The sequence below is a fragment of the Aptenodytes patagonicus genome, chromosome 2 (genome assembly GCF_965638725.1).
Source record: "Aptenodytes patagonicus chromosome 2, bAptPat1.pri.cur, whole genome shotgun sequence".
NCBI lineage: Eukaryota > Metazoa > Chordata > Aves > Sphenisciformes > Spheniscidae > Aptenodytes > Aptenodytes patagonicus.
Genome location: NC_134950.1, coordinates 120,113,962 through 120,134,427, shown reverse-complemented (window position 1 = coordinate 120,134,427; position 20,466 = coordinate 120,113,962). Strand labels below are relative to the sequence as shown.

Sequence of the window (20,466 nt, the reverse complement as noted above, 5' to 3'; positions counted from 1 at the left end):
AACGTTTTTAATTTCAGAAGGAACACTAATATAAGCGAAAGGTATCAAATTCTACAATCTTAACTAACCTAGTTGCTGGCCTTCCATAAAGCTGAAAAATTTCAGTTTGGCTGTACAGGGGAGTTCTGAAAAATGATCCTCTCTTCCCTTTCTCATTTTCTTCCTTTAAAGAAGCAAAATTAGAAACGAAGCCTTAGGGAAAATCTGATTTGTTATCCTACAATTGTTTTAAATACAATGCCTTTAAATTATTTCTAACTCAGTTTCAGTCTTAAAAACTGAAATTAATCTAAAAACCTGTAGAATTATTTTTTTAAGACATCTTGGGGAGTGCGGGAGAGTATCTTAAACTTTTTAGATCAGTCTGTAGTACAACCTGTACGAGAGAGCTGTGAAGATGTTTGTGTCCTTTTACCTTCACAGTGCAACTTGAGTAATTTATACTACTTTAATTGCAGACCTGTTTGAGAAGATGGTTCCATTGCAAGTTCAGCAGTCTGTGAGTGTTTATAACCAGAGAAAGGCAGATCTAGTGAACAGGTTAATAGCCCAGATGAGAGAAGCCACAAATCTGGCAAATGGGTAAGTATGGCTTCTTGTTAAATTTCTCAAGAGAATTTATGGAAAAGCCTATAAACAGTGGTTGCCTTGCAGCCTGCAGACATCCAGATTACAGCAGCGGCTTTTTATTATTGTATGGTAGGCTGGCAAACTTAAGCCATAGCAGGAGTATATAGAACTACTTTTCTGCAGATGTTAAGACTGAAAGTATATTAAGAACAAATAGTATGTGATTTTTTTCAATCTTTCCTCATTTTTTAGGAGTCTGACACTTGCTCAGAAAAAGTTCCGGTACCATTAATCTAGAAGGATTTTCACATTCCAATGGTCAGTTTGATTGTACCAGTGACTCAATACATGATATTTTTTCCCCAAAAATTTTGTTCTTTAAAATAAACAATAATAAAAAAAATTATATCAAGCTGAAAGATAGGAATGTAACTCAAGGCAGTTGGTTCTTCATCTACCAGATAGTTACGATGGAAAATGTTTGCCGTATTTTGTAAGTGCCAGAAGACTAGGATTTGTTTAGCTTTTGAAGAGCTTTGAAACGTATTTTTGGTGAGGTATACACTAGGAATAAGTTTAGAGTTTTCAGTTTGAAATTGCTGTCCAGGAGTACATTATAATCTGTTTCCATTATAATTGACTGTGTGATTGTTTGTTTGGATAGCAGTGTTATTTACAGGATAAAACCATCTAGTAGTACAAACAAGTTGCTATTTAACATGTTGGCTTTTTCAGCGTGTTGGCTTCCCTCAATCTTCCTGCTGCTATTGAAGATGTGTCTGGTGATACTGTTCCTCAGTCTATTTTGAACAAGTCTAAGTCTGTGATCGAACAGGGAGGAATTCAGACTGTTGATCAGCTGATCAAAGATCTGCCTGAACTGCTACAAAGGAACAAAGAAATTTTAGATGAAGTAAGCTCAGCAACCACTAACACTAAAACATTCTTAAAAAAACACCACCATTGAACTTCTTTTCTCTTTAAATGGCAATAGAAAAAGGGCACGATTATCCAAAATGCTTGTAACCTTAATAGCACTTTAAAAATATGCCATTTAAGTGTTTAGTCCATACAAAAACTATGCTGTCACATGTGGATGTTCCCTTGGAAGTATTTTGTTTTTGAAATTGTTGGGGGGGAGGGACGGACCTTCTAAAAAAATTTGGGTGATTTGTGCCTTTCATGCCTGTTTTTTATTTGCCAAATTAAATTTATAAAGGATGTATAAGCATTCTTTATATTTTCTACACTAGCTGTATATTTTGTAGCTATTTCATGTTTAGAACGGCTTATAATGCATGTGACATTTCACTCTTGTAGTCACTAAGAGTATTAGATGAAGAAGAAACTACAGACAATGACCTGCGAACAAAATTCAAAGAACGCTGGCAGAGAACACCATCCAATGAACTCTATAAGCCTTTAAGGGCAGGTAAAGTTCATGTTTCATGCTTTGGATTCTGGGGATGCTCTAAAAATGTCCATTCTCATTGTGTAAATTAAAGTAGTTTTTAATGGTCTGATACTATCTTTAAAGATACAAATTTCAGTTTAGGAAAGATTATGCCAAAATATCCTTATTGCAATCTGAACCATTATTTGGAGTCGAGAGATGATGTGATAGCAGAGAATTTGCTGCTGCTTTTGCACCCCTGGAGTGCACATGCATGCTAAAGTTTCAGAAAGCATGTGTAATGAAAAATGGCTGCCCTCCTAAGAATCTGGTTGCACTTACCTCTTAAATACTTTAGTGTATTTTTCTTTGTATAACGTCTCTTTTTTGTATTTCCCGTCAAGGTGTTCTTTTCTCTTTGATTTGGTGTTTTGTTTTAGGTTTTTTCCCCAGCCGTTAGTCAAACTACTTAGGGCCATCACTATAGCATGTTTTCTGTGCGCTTAATATGTATTGTTTTGAAGCTAACAAAGGACTGATACCACTGCCTTAGTTTGTCAAAGTTACAGGGGTTTAAATCTGGAGAGTAGCTCAAACCAGTGTTCATTCATATACTTTTGTATGCTTCTCTGGAGAAATAATATAGGTGCCTGGTTTATGCACTATTTAAAACATAACTTAGAAGCTTGTTTTATTTATACGTCTTAATAACTTCATAATGTGCAGGCTCATAAACGTATGAAGACTTGCTGAAAAGCATGAAAATTGCTCTGGTGCAAGGCTTGGATAAAACAAGTTTTGAAATGCTATAAACACCCTTTTTTCCTCCCACCACCAGAGGGAGCCAATTACCATAATATTTTGAATAAAGCTGTGCAAGCAGATGGCCAAGTTAAAGAGCGCTATCAGTCTCACCGGGATACGATTGCACTTCTGTGTAAGCCAGAGTCAGAACTCAACGCAGCCATTCCTTCTGCCAATCCAGCAAAAACATTACAAGGAAGTGAGGTAAAGCGTTGCAATTTGTCTCTCTTTTGAATAGAAGTGCTATTGGTCTAACAAAGTAAACTTACATGAATTGGTGTGGAAGCTGATCCTTAGCTGCTCTTGTTTCTGTCGCAAATGATACAGGAGGTAACTAACATTTTGGAAAAGAAATTGTCTTTTTGTTTGATATCTGCTTGAGTATATTTTGTGACACTTAGTGTAAGCAAGTTCAATTGCTATGGACAGCAAGACTGGTTGACTATTATAAAAGGAGCGATCCTTGATGAATATTTCTGTTATGTAGGGGTGGTACGGTGTAGTTCTTGGGGAAATTAGGCAATGTATAAGACATGGCCCAGTATTTTAAAGTATTAGGCAATGACACCAACTTGCTTTCCAAGAAAGTCATGGCTCATGTACAGCAATATAATTTTTCTCATAGGAGTGATTTGAAGTCAGTGTTTTTGACTGCCATTTTAAGAATAACCTATTGGAAGATATCTGATCAGTTTAAAAAAAAAAAAAAAAATTAAAAATCTTTGTAGTAATTCAGTGTTATTAGTGGAAGCAAATCTTTAGAGGAGAATATAGCTTGAGAAATGCTTGAAGATCTTTGTTTCATTGCATTCTGTTCTGGTTTGTCATCTTAAACACATTTATAAACAAATACTTACGCAGTAGTGTTGCCAGCATCAGTGAGGAGTGCAAGATGGAAACTATTAATAGAGTATACTTCCGCAATAATTCCTCTAAACGTGCTAACTTCTGACAATTTTTATTGCCTAGGTTGTTAATGTCTTAAGAACTTTGCTGGCCAATCTGGATGAAGTTAAGAAGGAGAGAGAACAACTGGAAAATGATCTGAAATCTGTAAATTTTGACATGACAAGCAAATTCCTGACTGCACTTGCGCAGGATGGTGCTATAAATGAGGAGGCTATCTCTGTGGCTGAGTTGGACAGAATTTATGGAAGTTACACACAGAAAGTGCAAGAGTCCCTAAAAAAGCAGGAAGAACTTCTCAAAAACATTCAGGTACAACACCTTGTATGTCTGTCGTCGTCTTAAAGTAAGGAGCAATGATTCCCTACCTCTTCAGTGCTTTAGAAACCTTCCTGTGCTTTCTACTCTGTTTTGCTTGTTACTCTGTCATAGGCCAGTTGATACTCCTTTACTCCTCTGATCACTGAAAATACAGGGGTGGGTTTTTTTTGTGTTCATTGGAAAGAAATGTGAACTTTCAGCAGAGTCTCCCAGTGCTCCAGTGTAAATTCTCTTGGACCTTTTCTTGGCCCAATTTGTGCAGATGGCTTTGCCCTTGAAAGAAGCTTAACTGGTATGTTAAGAAGTTTTTGGTTTTGTTTTGGTTTTTCCCCTCATCCCATCTTAATACGTCTTTCTGGGATAACAGGAGACCTGTCCTTACTGTCTACTAGAAGACATTTTGGATCTCTGAAGTATGTTTTGGTTTATTCCTAACTGCTATTTACAATCTGCTTGACTTCCAGCAAAGCTCATAAAAGTAAAAAGTAATGAGAATTTCCCAAAGTTGATTTATAGATTCAGCCTTAATTTCTCAGTAACACTAGACAGGTACCTGAAACGTCTGGCAAAAGAGGAAGTCTTAGTGCTTGGACAAGTGATGATAGTGGCTTGAGTAATGATGGGGCCTATCTGTGCACAAGATTACTTGCAACTTCTGACTGCAGCTTGCATTTGCAAGAATAGGATACTTCTCCAAAAGGGGAAAAAACTGTTCCTAAATGACCGTATGGCCCATGTTTATCAAAGATTTTGTATTCAGATATCTTTTAACATATATACTTTTAAAATCTTGATGGGTGTTACTTTGATGTTTGAATGTCCTGGAGTGCAAGTTTGGCTGCTTCTGGCAGCTGAAGTAGTCTTTTTAAGTTTGTTTGTTTGTTTATTTTCCCAAAAGAAATGAGACGTAGGTGATCCTTTTGTCAGTTTTCCACTTCCCTGTCCTTTTAATAGGTTGCCAATGTCAACCAAATTTGAGGTAGTGCTTCTTAAAAATACCAACTTTCAGTATGATTTTATGAATGTCAATGGAGGGTAGTACAGGAGGGAGCCTAATTAGTATAGCCTCTGAAAGAGAGTCTGTGGTATGAACTTGAGAATTAGCTGAAGGCAGCCCACAACAGAACAGGTAATTAGCTGATACCTGCTGCCAGTGAGTTAATACATGTATAGTTCTGAAATAGCCACTGCACTTGGCAGATAGCAAGTATTGGGAAGTACAGTGTGTGGCTGGAAGGTGAGGAAAGGCAGGTATTAGGAAAAGGGCGTAGAAGCAATGAGTAAGAGGAAAAAAAACCCAAAAGATAGATAATCTTACATGGAACTAGGTTGCATTATTTTCACTGCTTATTTTTTCCCTTCTTTTAAGAATGCACATCAGGATTTTTCAAAGATGAAACAATCAAACAATGAATCTAATTTAAGAGAAGAAGTCTTGAAGAACTTAGCTGTAGCAAATGACAACTTCGTGGAACTTGTAGCCAACTTAAAAGAAGGCACAAAGGTATGGTAACGCTTAAGGGATTGGAAGAACATTTCTTTACACAATGAGACGAGAATCAAATCATAACAAACTTTGCAGACATGCTAGATGAGAGGTACGTTTTTGAGGTTTTTACTACTGAAGTGAGGACAGTGAGTTGCTTGAATTTTGATTGTTTAGACAGCTGTGTGTCCTGGTTTTGGACAATTAAAAATTAACTCTATCCCAGCCGAAACCAGGACACTGAAATACTTCTTTGTTCCTGTCTGAAAAGTAAGCTTTTCTGAGCATTGCTTTATATTAAGATAGGAAAAGGTGTTAATTACAGGTGAGTAACTGATGCTGAAGTACCCAGATGAGTCATCTGAAGAATTCTTTCATCTGTTCTCCCATGGTATTTAATCACCTTATCAAATTTGTGTTTAATATACTGCTACTGCATACATGAGAGATGAGGAGGGCTTTATTTAGCTTGCTTTTTTTGATCTGGGCTTCTGGAAGGTGTCTTACTGCTTCTGTATTAAGTACTTCTTCCTGGTTTATTGTTAGCTTACTAGAGGAAAAAAGCAAATAAAACTCTGAAATGTCTATATAAATGAAATGCACGGAACTGACTGACGGCAATAAAATTAAAAAAAGAAAAAATTATTCTTTAAAAATAAATAGATAATCACCAGAAGTGATCTAGTTTTGTTCTGGTTTTAATACATTTTCTAGTTGTCTTAAACTATTTTAATATTTATACACACACATATTAAAACAAATAAAAATTGTATGATATTACAGGGATGGACAACAGCTGACTAATTTGTTTTTGAAAAGCAGAATAAAATGCACTAGCAAACTTTACTGGAATGGCAGGTTCTGGGCACTGTAATAATGTAACGCCTATAACTGGATCAATATGTAGAAATATGCTAGCATGGAGTCTGAAAGTATTGATTGAGCATGGGGTTTGTTTTTTTTTTTTCCTTCGCTAGTTTTACAATGAGCTGACGGAAATCCTGCTGAAATTCCAAAACAAATGCAGTGACATTGTCTTTGCTCGCAAGACTGAAAGAGATGAACTGCTCAAGTAAGATTTCAATGTCTTGTTTAAGTGTTGTAGAAATGGTTAAGTATTTATCAGAAATTAATCTCTGGGGACATGTTTATTATGGTACTTGATGAACTGAGAAAGGGAGAATAGGTATGTTAAGACGATCACCTCTTCTTTGCCATAATGCTAACCCCATTCTACCCTCCCCTGAAAAAAGAGGAAAGTGATAGGAGAAATAAATATGAAAATCTACTGTTCCTCTATACGGTTCAGCATGAATCTGTTTCATCTTACAATGATTTCTCTCTCAGTTCTTTTTGGCATGTGTCTGTTAATCGTTTTATTTTATTCTTTCCTTTGATGAACTTCTGATTTCTGCACCTTGCTTCTGCTGTCATTTTGGTTTGAAAAATTAGATAAATGCTTCAGCATATGACTGCCTTCCATGTGCCCAGTGTGGTAGGGGGAAAACGTTGGTATTCCACCTCTGCTCCGTAGTCTGATCTAATCTGATATTTTATCATTGTTTAGATATGTGGGTTGCCTGTACTGCTGGGGAGAGAAGTAGATTTTGTCCTTTATGGGAAGGAAAGTGTCTGATGTTGCCATTGTCCCCCACATGTGATCAGGGTAGTATAGTATGCTTCAGCTGTGTTTTTTAGGCTCTCCTCTTAAAAGGAAAGCATAACTGAAAAGATTTGCCTTTTAATTGTTATTCTTTAGCAAAGCACGTAGCCTTTTATAAAAAGGGCTAGTTGTTACTTAAGTTCAGTTGGTGAAACTGCAGTTGTTCTGTGCATGTACCATGTTGTGAATGGGATGCTCAGCCCTCAGATTTTACCTTGCCTAACTTAATCCTTTGTAGAACTGTTCTTTTTCAGTTGGGCATTGTGCTTGTAAATTAATTCTTAGCAACTATATGCAACCCCTTCCCACCTCTCTTCCACTTGCTACGTTCATGCAATTTGGAAGCTGTAGGCTGCCTAACCAAGGCTTAGGTCTGAATATCTCACATATCTAATATGTTAACATTCTGTGTTAAAGCTGTAGGTTTAACGTTGATAAAACATTCAGCTGAATCTTGCCATGATATATTTTACTGCCTCATGTTAACTGTTCACTGACATGAAACTGTCAAGGTTTGGGGCAATGATCAGATTTGGGATATTTGTAGTATACGTCTACAAAATGTATTTCTCAGTGTGCCCAACCCACAGTTTGAGCGAATAAAATGTTTTGCCCCTTCCCCCTGCCCCCCCAACTACAATAAAAATATTGACTGGGGGCTGTGTCTTCACTGAGTGGAAATAAATTTGTTAAATGGTTTCTTATTTAGAACTAGAAATATTTTTTGTTCCCACATAATGATTGCCCATTGGAGGATCAGTTTTAATAGTGTTTTAAGCTTCACGTTTAATGTGTTTGGTCATGTTGTGGTCAAAATATACTTCACTCTGACTGGTACTACTGTTCTGTAAGCCATTGGTCTTTGCAATGTAATTTTAAGAAGAAAATTGTTACTTCCATCCCTTATGTCATCTTCTAAGATGTTAAGTTTTGGTTTTGTTAGTTTCGGTATAATACAGTCTTGAATTGTTACTCCACTATCTGCAACAAGCAGTTTGAGATACACATATGCATATGTAACAGCATCAGGACAGTATTTCCAGCTTTTTCTCCATCATTCCTTTTTACTGCAGGGGTAACTGCGAGGACAGTTTTCTTGGAGTTTTTGTTTCAGTCCTTGTTTCTTCTACCAAGTTTCTACAAAAGTTGCCAGTTTTGTTCTCCTTTGCAGCTCACCTTTGCATGCCTGTAACTTGTTGCTAACTAGACTGTATACCTTTGTAGCTCACCTTTGCATGCCTGTAACTTGTTGCTAACTAGACTGTATACCTTTGTCAGTCTCCTGTCTTCTGTTTCAGAATGCCAGCTATCAAGTTCTAACTGTTACCTCTTGCTCACCTATCATTTTTACGCAAAATTGTCTGAAATTTTAAATGCTTCCTAAAGTCTCCCTGAAGAATCTGCCCAATCTCAAATATTGAGTCTTTGCATTGAGAAATGCACTACATTACTCTGAATATGTAACTTAGAACTGCTTTCTTGGAGTTTTCATGACAAGCTGACTGTAAAATTATGCTGTTTAATGGTAGCTTGTAGTACAACATGACATCAAAGCCTCCTTGTATCTTACCAAAGTAAGATACGAAAGTATCTTTCCAACAGTCATTCCAACAGTAGAGGTAACAGAATAGAGAACTTGAAAGCTCATGTGTTGAGCCATTCAGATTTTTGCCAGGGTTTTTTTTGATAGTTATGCTTACCCAGATATAAATGATATTGCAGACTATCTAGCAGACTCTTCTGTTGTTGTTTTTTTTTTTTACCAGTTCTGTTAGATGTATGGTATTTGCATGCAATATTAATTCATTTAGGACAATCTACAAGCAATACGACATTGCTTTTCTTCTGTATTTAAGCATCCCTTTACATGTCAAAATTACTGAAATTTACTTTTATCCTTTTCCATAGCCTTGAGGTTTCCTTAAGTTCTCAGGAAAGCTTTCAAGTAGCTAAATGTTCTGACTATTCTATGATTTCTGATCCCAAAGCTTTTGGCTAATTCAGCGATCTATACCCAGTATGGAGCTGGCACATAAAGACATTATTAGAAAATAAATATAACAATTGATCAGAGGATTGGCTAGAGGATTGTTTCTGTGGAAGTGATTTGGATTCCAGATTTAGTTTGAGCTAGCTCAATGATCATGCTTTAAATTCTAGATTTGCTCTGTTGCATCTTTTTAGCTTAGCTTGCTGAAGTGTATAACAAACAATTCTTAAGTGAAGCTGTGTGTTTGCTTGTTTGTTTTTAACAGAGATTTGCAGCAAAGCATTGCTAGGGAACCCAGCGCCCCCTCTATTCCTCTGCCTGCATATCAGACCACATCAGCTGGAGGAAGTAAGCCTGCTGCATCATCAACTCCTACTCCAGCACCCAGAACCATGGTGGTAAATATATGCTACGGATAGTGGGTTCAAAATAGAAGGTCCATGCTTTGGAACTCCAAACTGATCTGTAATTTGTGTATACCACTCCTTAATGTATTGGTGTATTTGGAAATGTGTTGAAGTGAAATAGAGGGCAGTCTCTAAAGACTTTGCAGAGAGGTGTGTTATGTACTATTGGTGACCAAAATTTGTAGATTTGAAGTTGAAAGCTTATTGCTTTTTAGATGCTTCGCATTATTATCTGTATAGAGTAAATACAGAATGTCTGTTTAAAAATAAAAATCAACGAATCATGTAACCACAGCTTTTGATTCCAAGACTTCCAGAAAGAAGCTCCAGCTTATTTCACTTTCTCTTGTTAGGGGACTAAACCACAGCCACCAGCACGGCCACCACCACCAGTGATTTCTGCAGCAAGCAGTTCCTCTTCTGCATCAGCACCCTCTGGAACAGCTGCAGCTGCTGCTCCTGCTCCTACTCCAGGAGCCAGTGCACCTGCAGCAGGCACTGCACCTTCGCAGGCACAGGGACCTCCTTACCCAACTTACCCAGGTTACCCAGGGTAAGCTATGAGAGTACTTAAGCTGTTCTTCGTTATCCCATTATCTAAAAGCACTTGTTTGTTGCGTGTGACATTTTTAAATGTGTTACTGTTATAATTGAAGATGTGTTTAGTGTTTGAGGCAAGATTTTTTTTTTAGTTTTAATCATGTAATTCTTGTTGGAATCATTTGCTAGTACCATTTGTGGCGAGTTCATATTAGGTTTTTGTAGTTTGGCTTTTTTAAAGAAGGGAGATAGGACTGCAGTTCCTTAACTGTGGTATATAGAATATTGCCAGCCCTTGCATAATCAGTTAGTGGTGTTTATCTCAAAAGTGTTGGCATATCTCATTTTTCAAATCTTGGTATCTTGCTAAAGATGATGAAAAATACAGAAAAAATTCCAGTTGAGTAGTGCATCAGCTTTCTTCTGATCCTTTTTACCATCTTTCTGGAGTCATGTCATGGTTTAACCTCAGCTGGCAACTAAGCACCACACAGCTGCTTGCTCACTCCCCCCACCCCCCCAGTGGGATGGGGGAGAGAATTGGAAGAGCAAAAGTGAGAAAACTCGTGGGTTGAGATAAGAACAGTTTAATAATTGAAATAAAATTAAGTAAAATAGTAATAATAATATACAAAGCAAGTGATGCATGATGCAATTGCTCACCACCTGCTGACGGATGCCCAGCCAGTCCCCGAGCAGCGGCCCCCTGGCCAGCTTTCCCCTAGTTTATATGCTGAGCATGATGTCACATGGTATGGAATGTCCCTTTGGCCAGTTTGGGTCAGCTGTCCTGGCTGTGCCCCCTCCCAGCTTCTTGTGCACCTCCAGTCTGCTCAGTCGGTAGAGCATGGGAAGCTGAAAAGTCCTTGACTAGTGTAAGCACTACTCAGCAACAACTAAAACATCGGTGTGTTATCAACATTGTTCTCATCCTAAATCCAAAACACAGCACTGTAGCAGCTGCTAGGAAGAAAATTAACTCTGTCCCAGGTGAAACCAGGACAGCATCCACCCCTTATTCCATACCATCTACGTCATGCCCAGGTCCCACACTTTCCAATGCATCCCAATTAATCATCACCACTTTTCCTGTCTTTTGATATATACACACAGATATCATTCCCTTAGTCTATGGGCCAGCCCTATAAACTGTTTGTTGAGTTCACTTAATCCATGACTTTGCGCTTCGTCTGTCATAACAGTTCTTCAGGGCAGGAGAGATGGTGTGTGGTGTTGGATTGTTGCATGCTGAAGCCAGTTCTGGTTCCATTATCACTGCACTTTGCTCAGTTTTCATCAAAGCTCATTCTTGATTAATCTGGGTGATTCCTACTGTAATACCATTGATATGGCATATAGCCACCATGGAAGTGATGACATACAGTATTATATAGCAGTTGACATCATACAGTTCAAATCATTGGCTATTCTCACCCAAAATCAAATCCCCTTAAGGTACACATTGGACTTGCCCATCCTCCTGCATCACCCACCAAGTGCACCCAGGTCCTTGAGGAAAAGCAATCCCATGGACGGGTTTGCCTTTGCCCGAGGCAGGAATAACCCAGACTGTCTTCCCCAGCATATTTTTCATGTGCACTACAGGGACTTTATCCCCTTCTACAGTATGTAACAGTTCTGACTGGGCAGGGCCAGCTTGATTGGCAGACCCCCTAGTGTTGACTAACCAGGTGGCTTTTGCTAAATGTGTGTCCCAACGTTTGAACATCCCACCACCCATTGTTCTCAGTGTAGTCTTTAACAGTCCATTGTATCGTTCAATTTTCCCAGAGGCTGGTGCATGATAGGGGATGTGATTACCCACTCAATGCCGTGCTCTTTGGCTCAGGTGTCTATGAGGTTGTTTCGGAAATGAGTCCCGTTATCTGACTCGATTCTTTCTGGGGTGCCATGTCACCATAGGACTTGCTTTTCAAGGCCCAGGATAGTGTTCCGGGCGGTGGCATGGGGCATGGGATATGTTTCCAGCCATCCGGTGGTTGCCTCCACCATTGTGAGCACATGGTGCTTGCGTTGGGGGGTTTGTGGGAGTGTGACATAATCAATCTGCCAGGCCTCCCCATATTTATATTTCAGCCATCATCCTCCATACCAGAGAGGCTTTAACCGCTTGGCTTGCTTGATCACAGCGCATGTTTCACATTCATGGACAACCTGTGCAATAGCGTCCATGGTCAAGTCCACCCCTCAATCACGAGCCCGTCTATGTGTTGCACCTCTTCCTTGACGGCCTGAGGTGTCATGGGCCCACCGAGCTATGAATAATTCACCCTTATGTTGCCAGTCCAGATCCACCTGAGCAACTTCAGTCTTAGCAGCCTGGTCCACCTGCTGGTTGTTTTGATGTTCTTCAGTGTCCTGACTCTCGGGTATGTGAGCATCTACGTGTGACGGACTTTTACAACCAGGTTCTCTACCAGGGCAGCAATATCTTGCCACAATGCGGCAGCCCAGATGGGTTTGCCTCTGTGCTGCCAGTTGCTCCATTTCCATTGTTGTAACCACCCTCGCAGGGCATTTGCCACCATCCATGAGTCAGTATAGAGACAGAGCACTGGCCACTTTTCTCGGTCAGCAATGTCTAAAGCCAGCTGGATGGCCTTTACTTCTGCAAATTGGCTCGATTCACCTTCTTCAGCAGTTTCTGTGACTTGTTGCATGGGACTCCATACAGCAGCTTTCCACCTCCGATGCTTTCCCACAAGACGACAGGACCCATCAGTGAACAGGGCACATTGCTTCTCATTTTCTGGTAGTTTATTATACATTGGGGCGTCCTCAACACGTGTCACCTCCTCCTCTGGCAATATTCTGAAATCTTTGCCTTCTGGCCAGTCCATAACCACTTCCAAGATTCCTGGGTGACTGGGGTTTCCTATTTGAGCCCATTTTATGATCAGTGTGACCCACTCACTCCACGTAGCATCAGTTGCATGATGTGTAGAGGAGACCCTCCCTTTGAACATCCAGCCCAGCACCGGCAGTCGGGGTGCCAGGAGGAGCTGTGCTTCAGTACCAATCACTTCCAAAGCAGCTCAAACCCCTCCACGTGCTGCCAGTATCTCTTTTTCAGTTGGAGTATAGTGGGCCTTGGATCCTCTGTATCCCCGACTCCAAAACCCTAGGGGTCGACCTAGAGTCTCCCCTGGTGCTTTCTGCCAGAGGCTCCAGGTAGGGTCATTCTCCCCGGCTACGGTGTAGAGCACATTTTTTTTTTACATCTTGTCCTGCCCGGACTGGCCCAAGGGCTACTGCATGAACTATCTCCTCTTTAATTTGTTCAAAGGCTTGTCGTTGCTCAGGGCCCCATTTTAAATTGTTCTTCTTCTGGGTCACTTGATAAAGAGGGTTTATGATCAGACTGTAATTTGGAATATGCATTCTCCAAAAACCCACAACGCCTAAGAAAGCTTGTGTTCCCTTTTTGCTAGTTGGTGGAGACGTGGCTGTTATTTTGTTGATCACATCCATTGGGATTTGACGACGTCCATCTTGCCATTTTATTCCTAAAATCTGGATCTCCTGTGCAGGTCCCTTGACTTTACTTTGTTTTATGGCAAAACCGGCCTTCAGCAGGATTTGGACTATTTCCTTCCCTTTCTCAAAAACTTCTCCTGCCATGTTGCCCCACACAAGGATGTCATCAATGTATTGCAGGTGATCTGGAGCTCCACCCTGTTCCAGTGCAGTCTGGATCAGTCCATGGCAAATGGCAGGGCTGTGTTTCCACCCCTGGGGCAGTCGGTTCCAGGTGTACTGGACGCCCCTCCAAGTGAAAGCAAACTGTGGCCTGCACTCTGCCGCCAAAGGGATTGAGAAGAACGCATTAGCAATATCAGTTGTGGCATACCACTTGGCTGCCTTTGACTCCAGTTCGTATTGAAGTTCTAGCATGTCCAGCACGGCAGCACTCAGTGGCGGCGTGATTTCATGCAGGCCACGACAGTCTACTGTTAGTCTCCACTCTCCATTAGACTTTCGCACTGGCCATATGGGACTGTTAAAGGGTGAACGAGTCTTGCTGATCACTCCTTGGTTCTCCAGTCGATGAATCATTTTATGGATGGGAATCAGGGAGTCTTGGTAGGTGCGATATTGCTGCTGGTGCACCGTTGTGGTGGCGATCAGCACCTGTTGTTCTTCGACCCTCAGCAACCCCACAACAGAAGGGTCCTCTGAGAGACCAGGCAAGGTGGACAGCTGTTTAATTTCCTCCATCTCCAAGGCAGCTATACCAAAAGTCCACCTGTACCCTGTTGGGTCCTTGAAATACCCTCTCCTGAGGTAGTCTATGCCAAGGATGCACGGAGCCTCTGGGCCAGTCACAATGGGGTGCTTTTGCCACTCATACCCAGTTAGACTTACTTCGGCTTCCAATACAGTTAGCTGTTGGGATCCCCCTGTCGCTCCAGAAATACAGATGGGTTCTGCCCCCTTATAGCTTGATGGCATTAGGGTACACTGTGCACCGGTGTCTGCTAGAGCCTTATACTCCTGTGGGTCCGATGTGCCAGGCCACCGAATCCACACAGCCCAGTAAACCCAGTTGTCCCTTTCCTCCCCCTGGCTGGAGGCAGGGCCCCTCTGGTCCTGGTCATAGTATTTGTTACTCACTTCTTGTAAATGCAAATCAAAAGTCCCTTCATTAAGATCAGAAGTAAGATCAGCCCTTCTACTCTGTCTGGGGAACTGCCTGCTGGAAACTGGAGCAGCAATTTTCCTGGAAGAGAACCCCCTTTTGTGATTGTTTTTCCTTGCAACTCACGTACCCATGCCTCTAGGGCTGAGGTAGGTTTTCCATCCCACTTCCTCATGTCCTCTCCATGGTCACGCAGGTAAAACCACAGGGTGCCCCGTGGTGTGTACCCTTTATATCTTCTCTCGTGAGCAGAAGAATGCTGACTCCTAATAACTGAGATATTGGTCCGTACAGGTGGGGAGTAGGATCTATCCTCTTTGAGTTGCTGGACCTCCTGGGACAGTTTCTCCACAGCCGAGACAAGGGAGGAAGAGAGACTTTCTTCGTGTTGCTGGAGTTGGCCAGCCAATTCATCCACCGTTTGGTCCCTCTCAGTCTTTCCAGGTCATTACTGCCATTGAGTTGGCATATGACAATGGTGCGCTCTGTACCAACTTCTACCACATGGGTCATGTGCACTTGACTTCATCTGGATCTTTGGATAGCTGTTCATTGTTCAGGTCACCATAAATCATCTCCAGTATGGCTAATTCCCTCAGGTACTGGATACCTCTCTCCATGGTGCTCCACTTGCCTGGGTGACGTTTAACATCTTCCTTGAAGGGATACCTTTCCTTCACGCTTGACAGGAGTCACCTCCAGAGGCTGAGGGCTTGTGTCCCTTTTCCAATTGCTTTGTCAATGCCCCCTTTCCTAGAAGGGGATCCCAGCTGCTTGGCTTCCCTACCCTCTAATTCCAGGCTACTGGCCCCATTATCCCAGCATCGGAGCAGCCAGGTGACAATATGCTCACCTGGATGACGGCTGAAATCTTTTCACATATCTCACAGCTCACTCAGGGATATAGGGATCGGGTGGTTTCCATCTCATTTATGATTTCTTCCTCTCCCTCCTCCTCTTTTTGTGATGGCCCTGCTTTTTCATCATCTCTTACTAAATAAGCTGACTTTTGCTTCCAACATTTCTTGTGTATAGGGGGGACTGATACTGCCATGGATTGATTCTCTGGTTCAGCTGCAGTGCCTGCTGCCGGGGTTAGAGTGACTGCAGGGCCTGCTGCCAGGGTTGGAGTAGCCGCAGTGCCTGTCATTTTCTCGTCAGATCCAGAGACCTTCTTTTTCCCTTGAGGGTACTGAATAGTGTTGAACAAGGCTCAATAGGCATGGGCCAGGCCCCAGCACCTTGCAGTGATTTGTGTCTCCCTAGAATTGCCAGGGTGGCAGTATACTTTTTCCAAATATTCTACTAATTTTTCAGGATTCTGCACTTGTTCAGGGATGAAGCTCCAAAACACTGGCGGTGCCCACTGTCCTAGGCATTTGCCCATGCTATTCCACATACCCTGCCACTTATAACTATTCAGCCTTGGGGCAGATCTCTGGATGATATTCTTAAATTGCTTATAAACCTTAGACAAAACTGAAACAATATTCCCAAGAAATCCCAATAGAAGTAGCTTAACTACCCAAGGATGTTCAAGGTACTGAAAAGTTACTGTAATGAAGGAGGAAACTTCATACAGCATGTCAGCTTTGCTACCTCCTTCTATTTCCTCCATAAAAAACCTCCTCGAGGAGGAAGTGTAAGTGCTAATTGTCTCCATGAGGTGGTACCTGAAGTTCAGTAATGGCTTCAGTCCAAAGCTCAAATACCAGACTAAGCTCAAGGGCAGTGTTTTAATAACAAATCTCCCAGGCAAAAACCATCACTAATCACTGCAGAGCACAGCAAACTTGAAAAACCAACACTGATCTTTAAGACGTACAGCAAAAAAAAGAGCATGGTGCAGATCAGATCAACTAATATCGAGAACAGATGAATCAATATTGTGACCCGCAACAGTTAATAGATATAAATTCCTTAGTGCGCTCTGGTTAATCTGTTATTATCTCAAACCCTTCAAGCCCCATGTTGGGTGCCAGAAAGGACTGTGGTGGTTTAACCTCAGGCAGCAACTGAGCACTACACAGCCGCTCGCTCACTCCCCCCGCCTCCCAGTGGGATGGGGGAGAGAATCGGAAGAGTAAAAGTGAGAAAACATGTGCGTTGAGATAAGAGTTTAATAATTGAAATAAAATAAAGTTTTAAAAAAAAAAAATACACCAAGTAAGTGATGCATGATGCAATTGCTCACCACCTGCCGACCGATACCCAGCTAGTCCCCAAGCAGCAGCCCCCCCGGCCAGCTTTCCCCCAGTTTATGTACTGAGCATGATGTCGCATGGTATGGAACATCACTTTGGCCAGTTTGGGTCAGCTGTCCTGGCTGTGCCCCCTCCCAGCTTCTCGCTGGCAGGGCATGGGAAGCTGAAAAGTCCTTGCCTGGTGTAAGCACTGCTTAGCAACAACTGAAACATCGGTGTGTTATCAACATTATTCTCATCCTAAATCCAAAACACAGCATTGTACCAGCTGCTAGGAAGGAAATTAACTCTATCCCAGCTGAAACCAGGACAAGTCATCATGAGGAATTCAAGGCAGCTGCTCTCTCCTTCAGTAGGAGGCTCAGCAAATGTTAAAATATGTACAATGATTTTAAATATAAGAGAGTTTAGATCAGTTCTAGTTCCAGCAAGTTGCCTTTACTCTATTTTCTGTCTGCATGTCTGTTCCACACATTACAATTTTTTCATCCTTAAAAGTTACCACGCTTTCTGCTGCACAAAAAGGAAAATGAAAGGAATGCGTTTGTGGTGATTGCATGTCTTTTTGTATCTATTAATGAGTTGTTATTTGCAAATTAACATCATCAGTGTTTTACAACTTAAGTATACTTTTTCCCTCCCCCCCCACAGGTATTGCCAGATGCCAATGCCAATGGGCTATAATCCATACATGTATGGTCAGTATAATCTGCCATATGCACCCTCACCTGTGTATCAAAATCCTGGACAAGCACCATATCCGGCACCTCAACAACCTGGATACCCTTTTCCTCAACAGCCTTATTACCCTCAGCAATAATGTATCTGCAAAGAAGCTCTGCTTGTGAAAATTTGGGAGAAATTGGCAATAAGCATACTAAAACTTTTAGCTTCAGTTAATGTACCATACTGAACTGTATGCAGTATATAACTCCTGTTTCTTGTTAACTGCTCAAAAATGTCTAGATCAGTTTTTGATTACACTAAACACTTTGAAAGGTCTGCTGCAGTGGTTTAGACTGTAGACTAATGCCAGAATTAGAGCCTAATTCAGTGGTCTGAAACTGTATGCTACATGTTGGCTAGACCAAAATATTTCTTTGCAAAAATCCTATAAGTAACAAATGGGTTCAGATGAGAAAAATGAAGCGGTGCGTGCACTGGGTATGATATATTCTATGGAACCATATAGCATTTCCTTCTATACTCTATTGGTTTGTATTTTTTTTTTTTGAGTTTAGTTAAAATATGCTATTTTGTCTAATAATCAAGGCCTTGTAAATCATCAGTAAAAAAAATAAATTACTTAAGAATGGTTTAAACACCTGGCATTCTCATTACCGTAAAAATGTATTTTGTGTGTCTGTAGATTCTTTCATTTGTCCTTTGACTTGCATAACATAAAGATAACTTCTCAAGTGTTTAGCCTTACAACTGAATTTCCACCTCTTTTCTTGATTCTGTATTTTTGTGACAGGATCTATAGTTAACCATTTAAATCTTGGTAGATGAAGTCTTTCAGGTAGAATTTTCCGGTAACTTTGACATGTATTGGACTAAAATAGATTCATTACCGTTTTAAAAGGATGGTTATTCTCATCTCCAGAATACTACTTAAAAGAAGGGAGATGAGGGTCCCTCTTACAGGACCAGTGACTGGTTGGTCTAACCCACGTTTTCCAGAGAAATGTTGATCAGAAATGTGTTACGGCTCAAAACAGGGCAACTATTGATTGTGTTGGAGCTTTTCAGATTATGTTTTTAAATGATTGCTTTTTTCCCTTGAAAAAATTAATGTATTCCCTCAGGGAGCTTGTTATCAGTGGAGAAACTTTTTTTTGTGAGGAAAAAAAAGTCTTGCAAATTAAAGCACATTGAATGTTTACTTTTGGATCCATCTTCTCAAGGGATTGATAACCTTGCACTACATTTTGCATTAGATAGTGAAGAATGTAAGTTTGTAGTTAATGGCTTCTACCAAATATTTGCTAACCATCTTTCAGTCTTTTTTTTTTTTTTTTTTTTTTAAAACATGCTTGTCTAGTGAGGGACTCTCCATTCCTTTTGCCCTTGACATGAGTTACTTGGTTCTGTGGGACAGTTAATTTCCTGAGCGCTTCATACAAGATGTTCTGGCCTTACAGAATAGCTATCACAATACCTATGTTAAATGTTACTGCTTTGTTTTTCTATTTAAGTGCCTGATTAAAATATTGAGGTATATTTTAATGTAGGGGTTTAGAGGGTGCCAGTTATTGTAGCATCTGGGTGGAAACCTCACTGGATCTTGAATACTCTTCCTCGTAAAGAAAGCAGCATACATATCCATATGAGCTCCTTTCTTTCTGTCTCAAGTTCTTCTTGCTATGCAATCACTCCGATTACTTTGTGAAGACCACTTGTCTTTAATACTCCCTGACCCCCATAGAAAATGCAGACCAAAAGGTAAAAATAAGCATCCCTCCTAGAACATGAGTATCTTAATTCTAAACAACTTTATTACTGCTGTAGAAGCTCAGTGATGTGGGGGAACAGGATGAAGTAAGGGAATACCACACCGTAGATACAACCGTGCACAAGGACAGGTGCTTTGCATTTCTTTATAAACATTGCTGAATGGGGTGGCACAGGAACCTCTCCAGTTATTTTTGCCCTGATGATCATACGTAAGAGGCAAGTGAAGACAGTGAGAAAAAGCTAGGAAGATAACTGTTGGGAACTAACAATCAGAACCTGATTTTACTCTAACTGGAAAAACAGTAGTTTTCCACTAATTTCACTGTGTCAATGTGAGCAAGTGCAAGTCTAATGCAACCTTTTAAGTTCTAAATTTTTAGTACGCTATGGCCTGTAGATTTTTCAGTTCGCACATTAGATGCATTTGAGCTATTGTGCAACTATGTTTGTTTCTAGTGCCTCAATTTATAAAACTTATTTTACTGCTGTATAAAAATGTAACTCGTTCAGCATAAAGACTCCTAGAACTGAAATTTTCTTTTTAAAATTTCATAGATCTGGAATCACTGTTAAAACATTTTTTCCAGCTGTGTTACTGCTTGCTTTAGTCTGCTATTATTTGAATATGTATAGAAATCTATGCATTACATTCAGCTTTCACATGACCTTTTTACCTTTTTTCTCCTTTTTTTTTTTTTCCTTCTCCTAAAGAGAACAGAAAAATCCAGAGACGTGTATGTATCTGCTTTTAAGCATGCAGCTGTCATGACTTTGGTTGAAATGTTATCTTGTTCTTCTATAGTTTATTAAAAAAAATCAGTTAGAAAACCTGATTTTCATGGCTTTTCTCTTGAGTCCTTTGGCTTCAGACAGGTGTTACCTTGGAAAGGATGGAAATAAGTTATGGGCCGCCAAGTTAAGTTTGTGCTGTGGTGAAGGCACTCAGCATATCGGCTACCGTGTGAAACACTAGCCTGTGTATACGCAGGTGCTTTATGGTACAGCTGCTCTGTAATAACAGTTATGTTTAAATCCTGGTAGTTGTGTTTATTTCCACAGCTGATG

General features: G+C 40.5%; 1 protein-coding gene across 2 annotated transcripts in view; it reads left to right on the top strand.

Moving 5' to 3' along the window:
- Nucleotides 1–20,234, top strand: part of PDCD6IP (programmed cell death 6 interacting protein) — a 41,552-nt gene extending 21,318 nt beyond the window's left edge. For both annotated transcript variants that reach the window (XM_076330913.1, XM_076330912.1), the window contains exons 9-18: nt 459–582; nt 1,306–1,483; nt 1,891–2,002; nt 2,802–2,971; nt 3,737–3,985; nt 5,364–5,498; nt 6,458–6,552; nt 9,399–9,531; nt 9,894–10,093; nt 17,596–20,234. In XM_076330913.1, the coding sequence (XP_076187028.1) occupies nt 459–582; nt 1,306–1,483; nt 1,891–2,002; nt 2,802–2,971; nt 3,737–3,985; nt 5,364–5,498; nt 6,458–6,552; nt 9,399–9,531; nt 9,894–10,093; nt 17,596–17,764 (1,565 nt within the window). In that variant the 3' untranslated portion in view covers nt 17,765–20,234. The remainder of the gene's footprint in view (nt 1–458; nt 583–1,305; nt 1,484–1,890; nt 2,003–2,801; nt 2,972–3,736; nt 3,986–5,363; nt 5,499–6,457; nt 6,553–9,398; nt 9,532–9,893; nt 10,094–17,595) is intronic.
- Nucleotides 20,235–20,466: the final 232 nt, after the last annotated feature.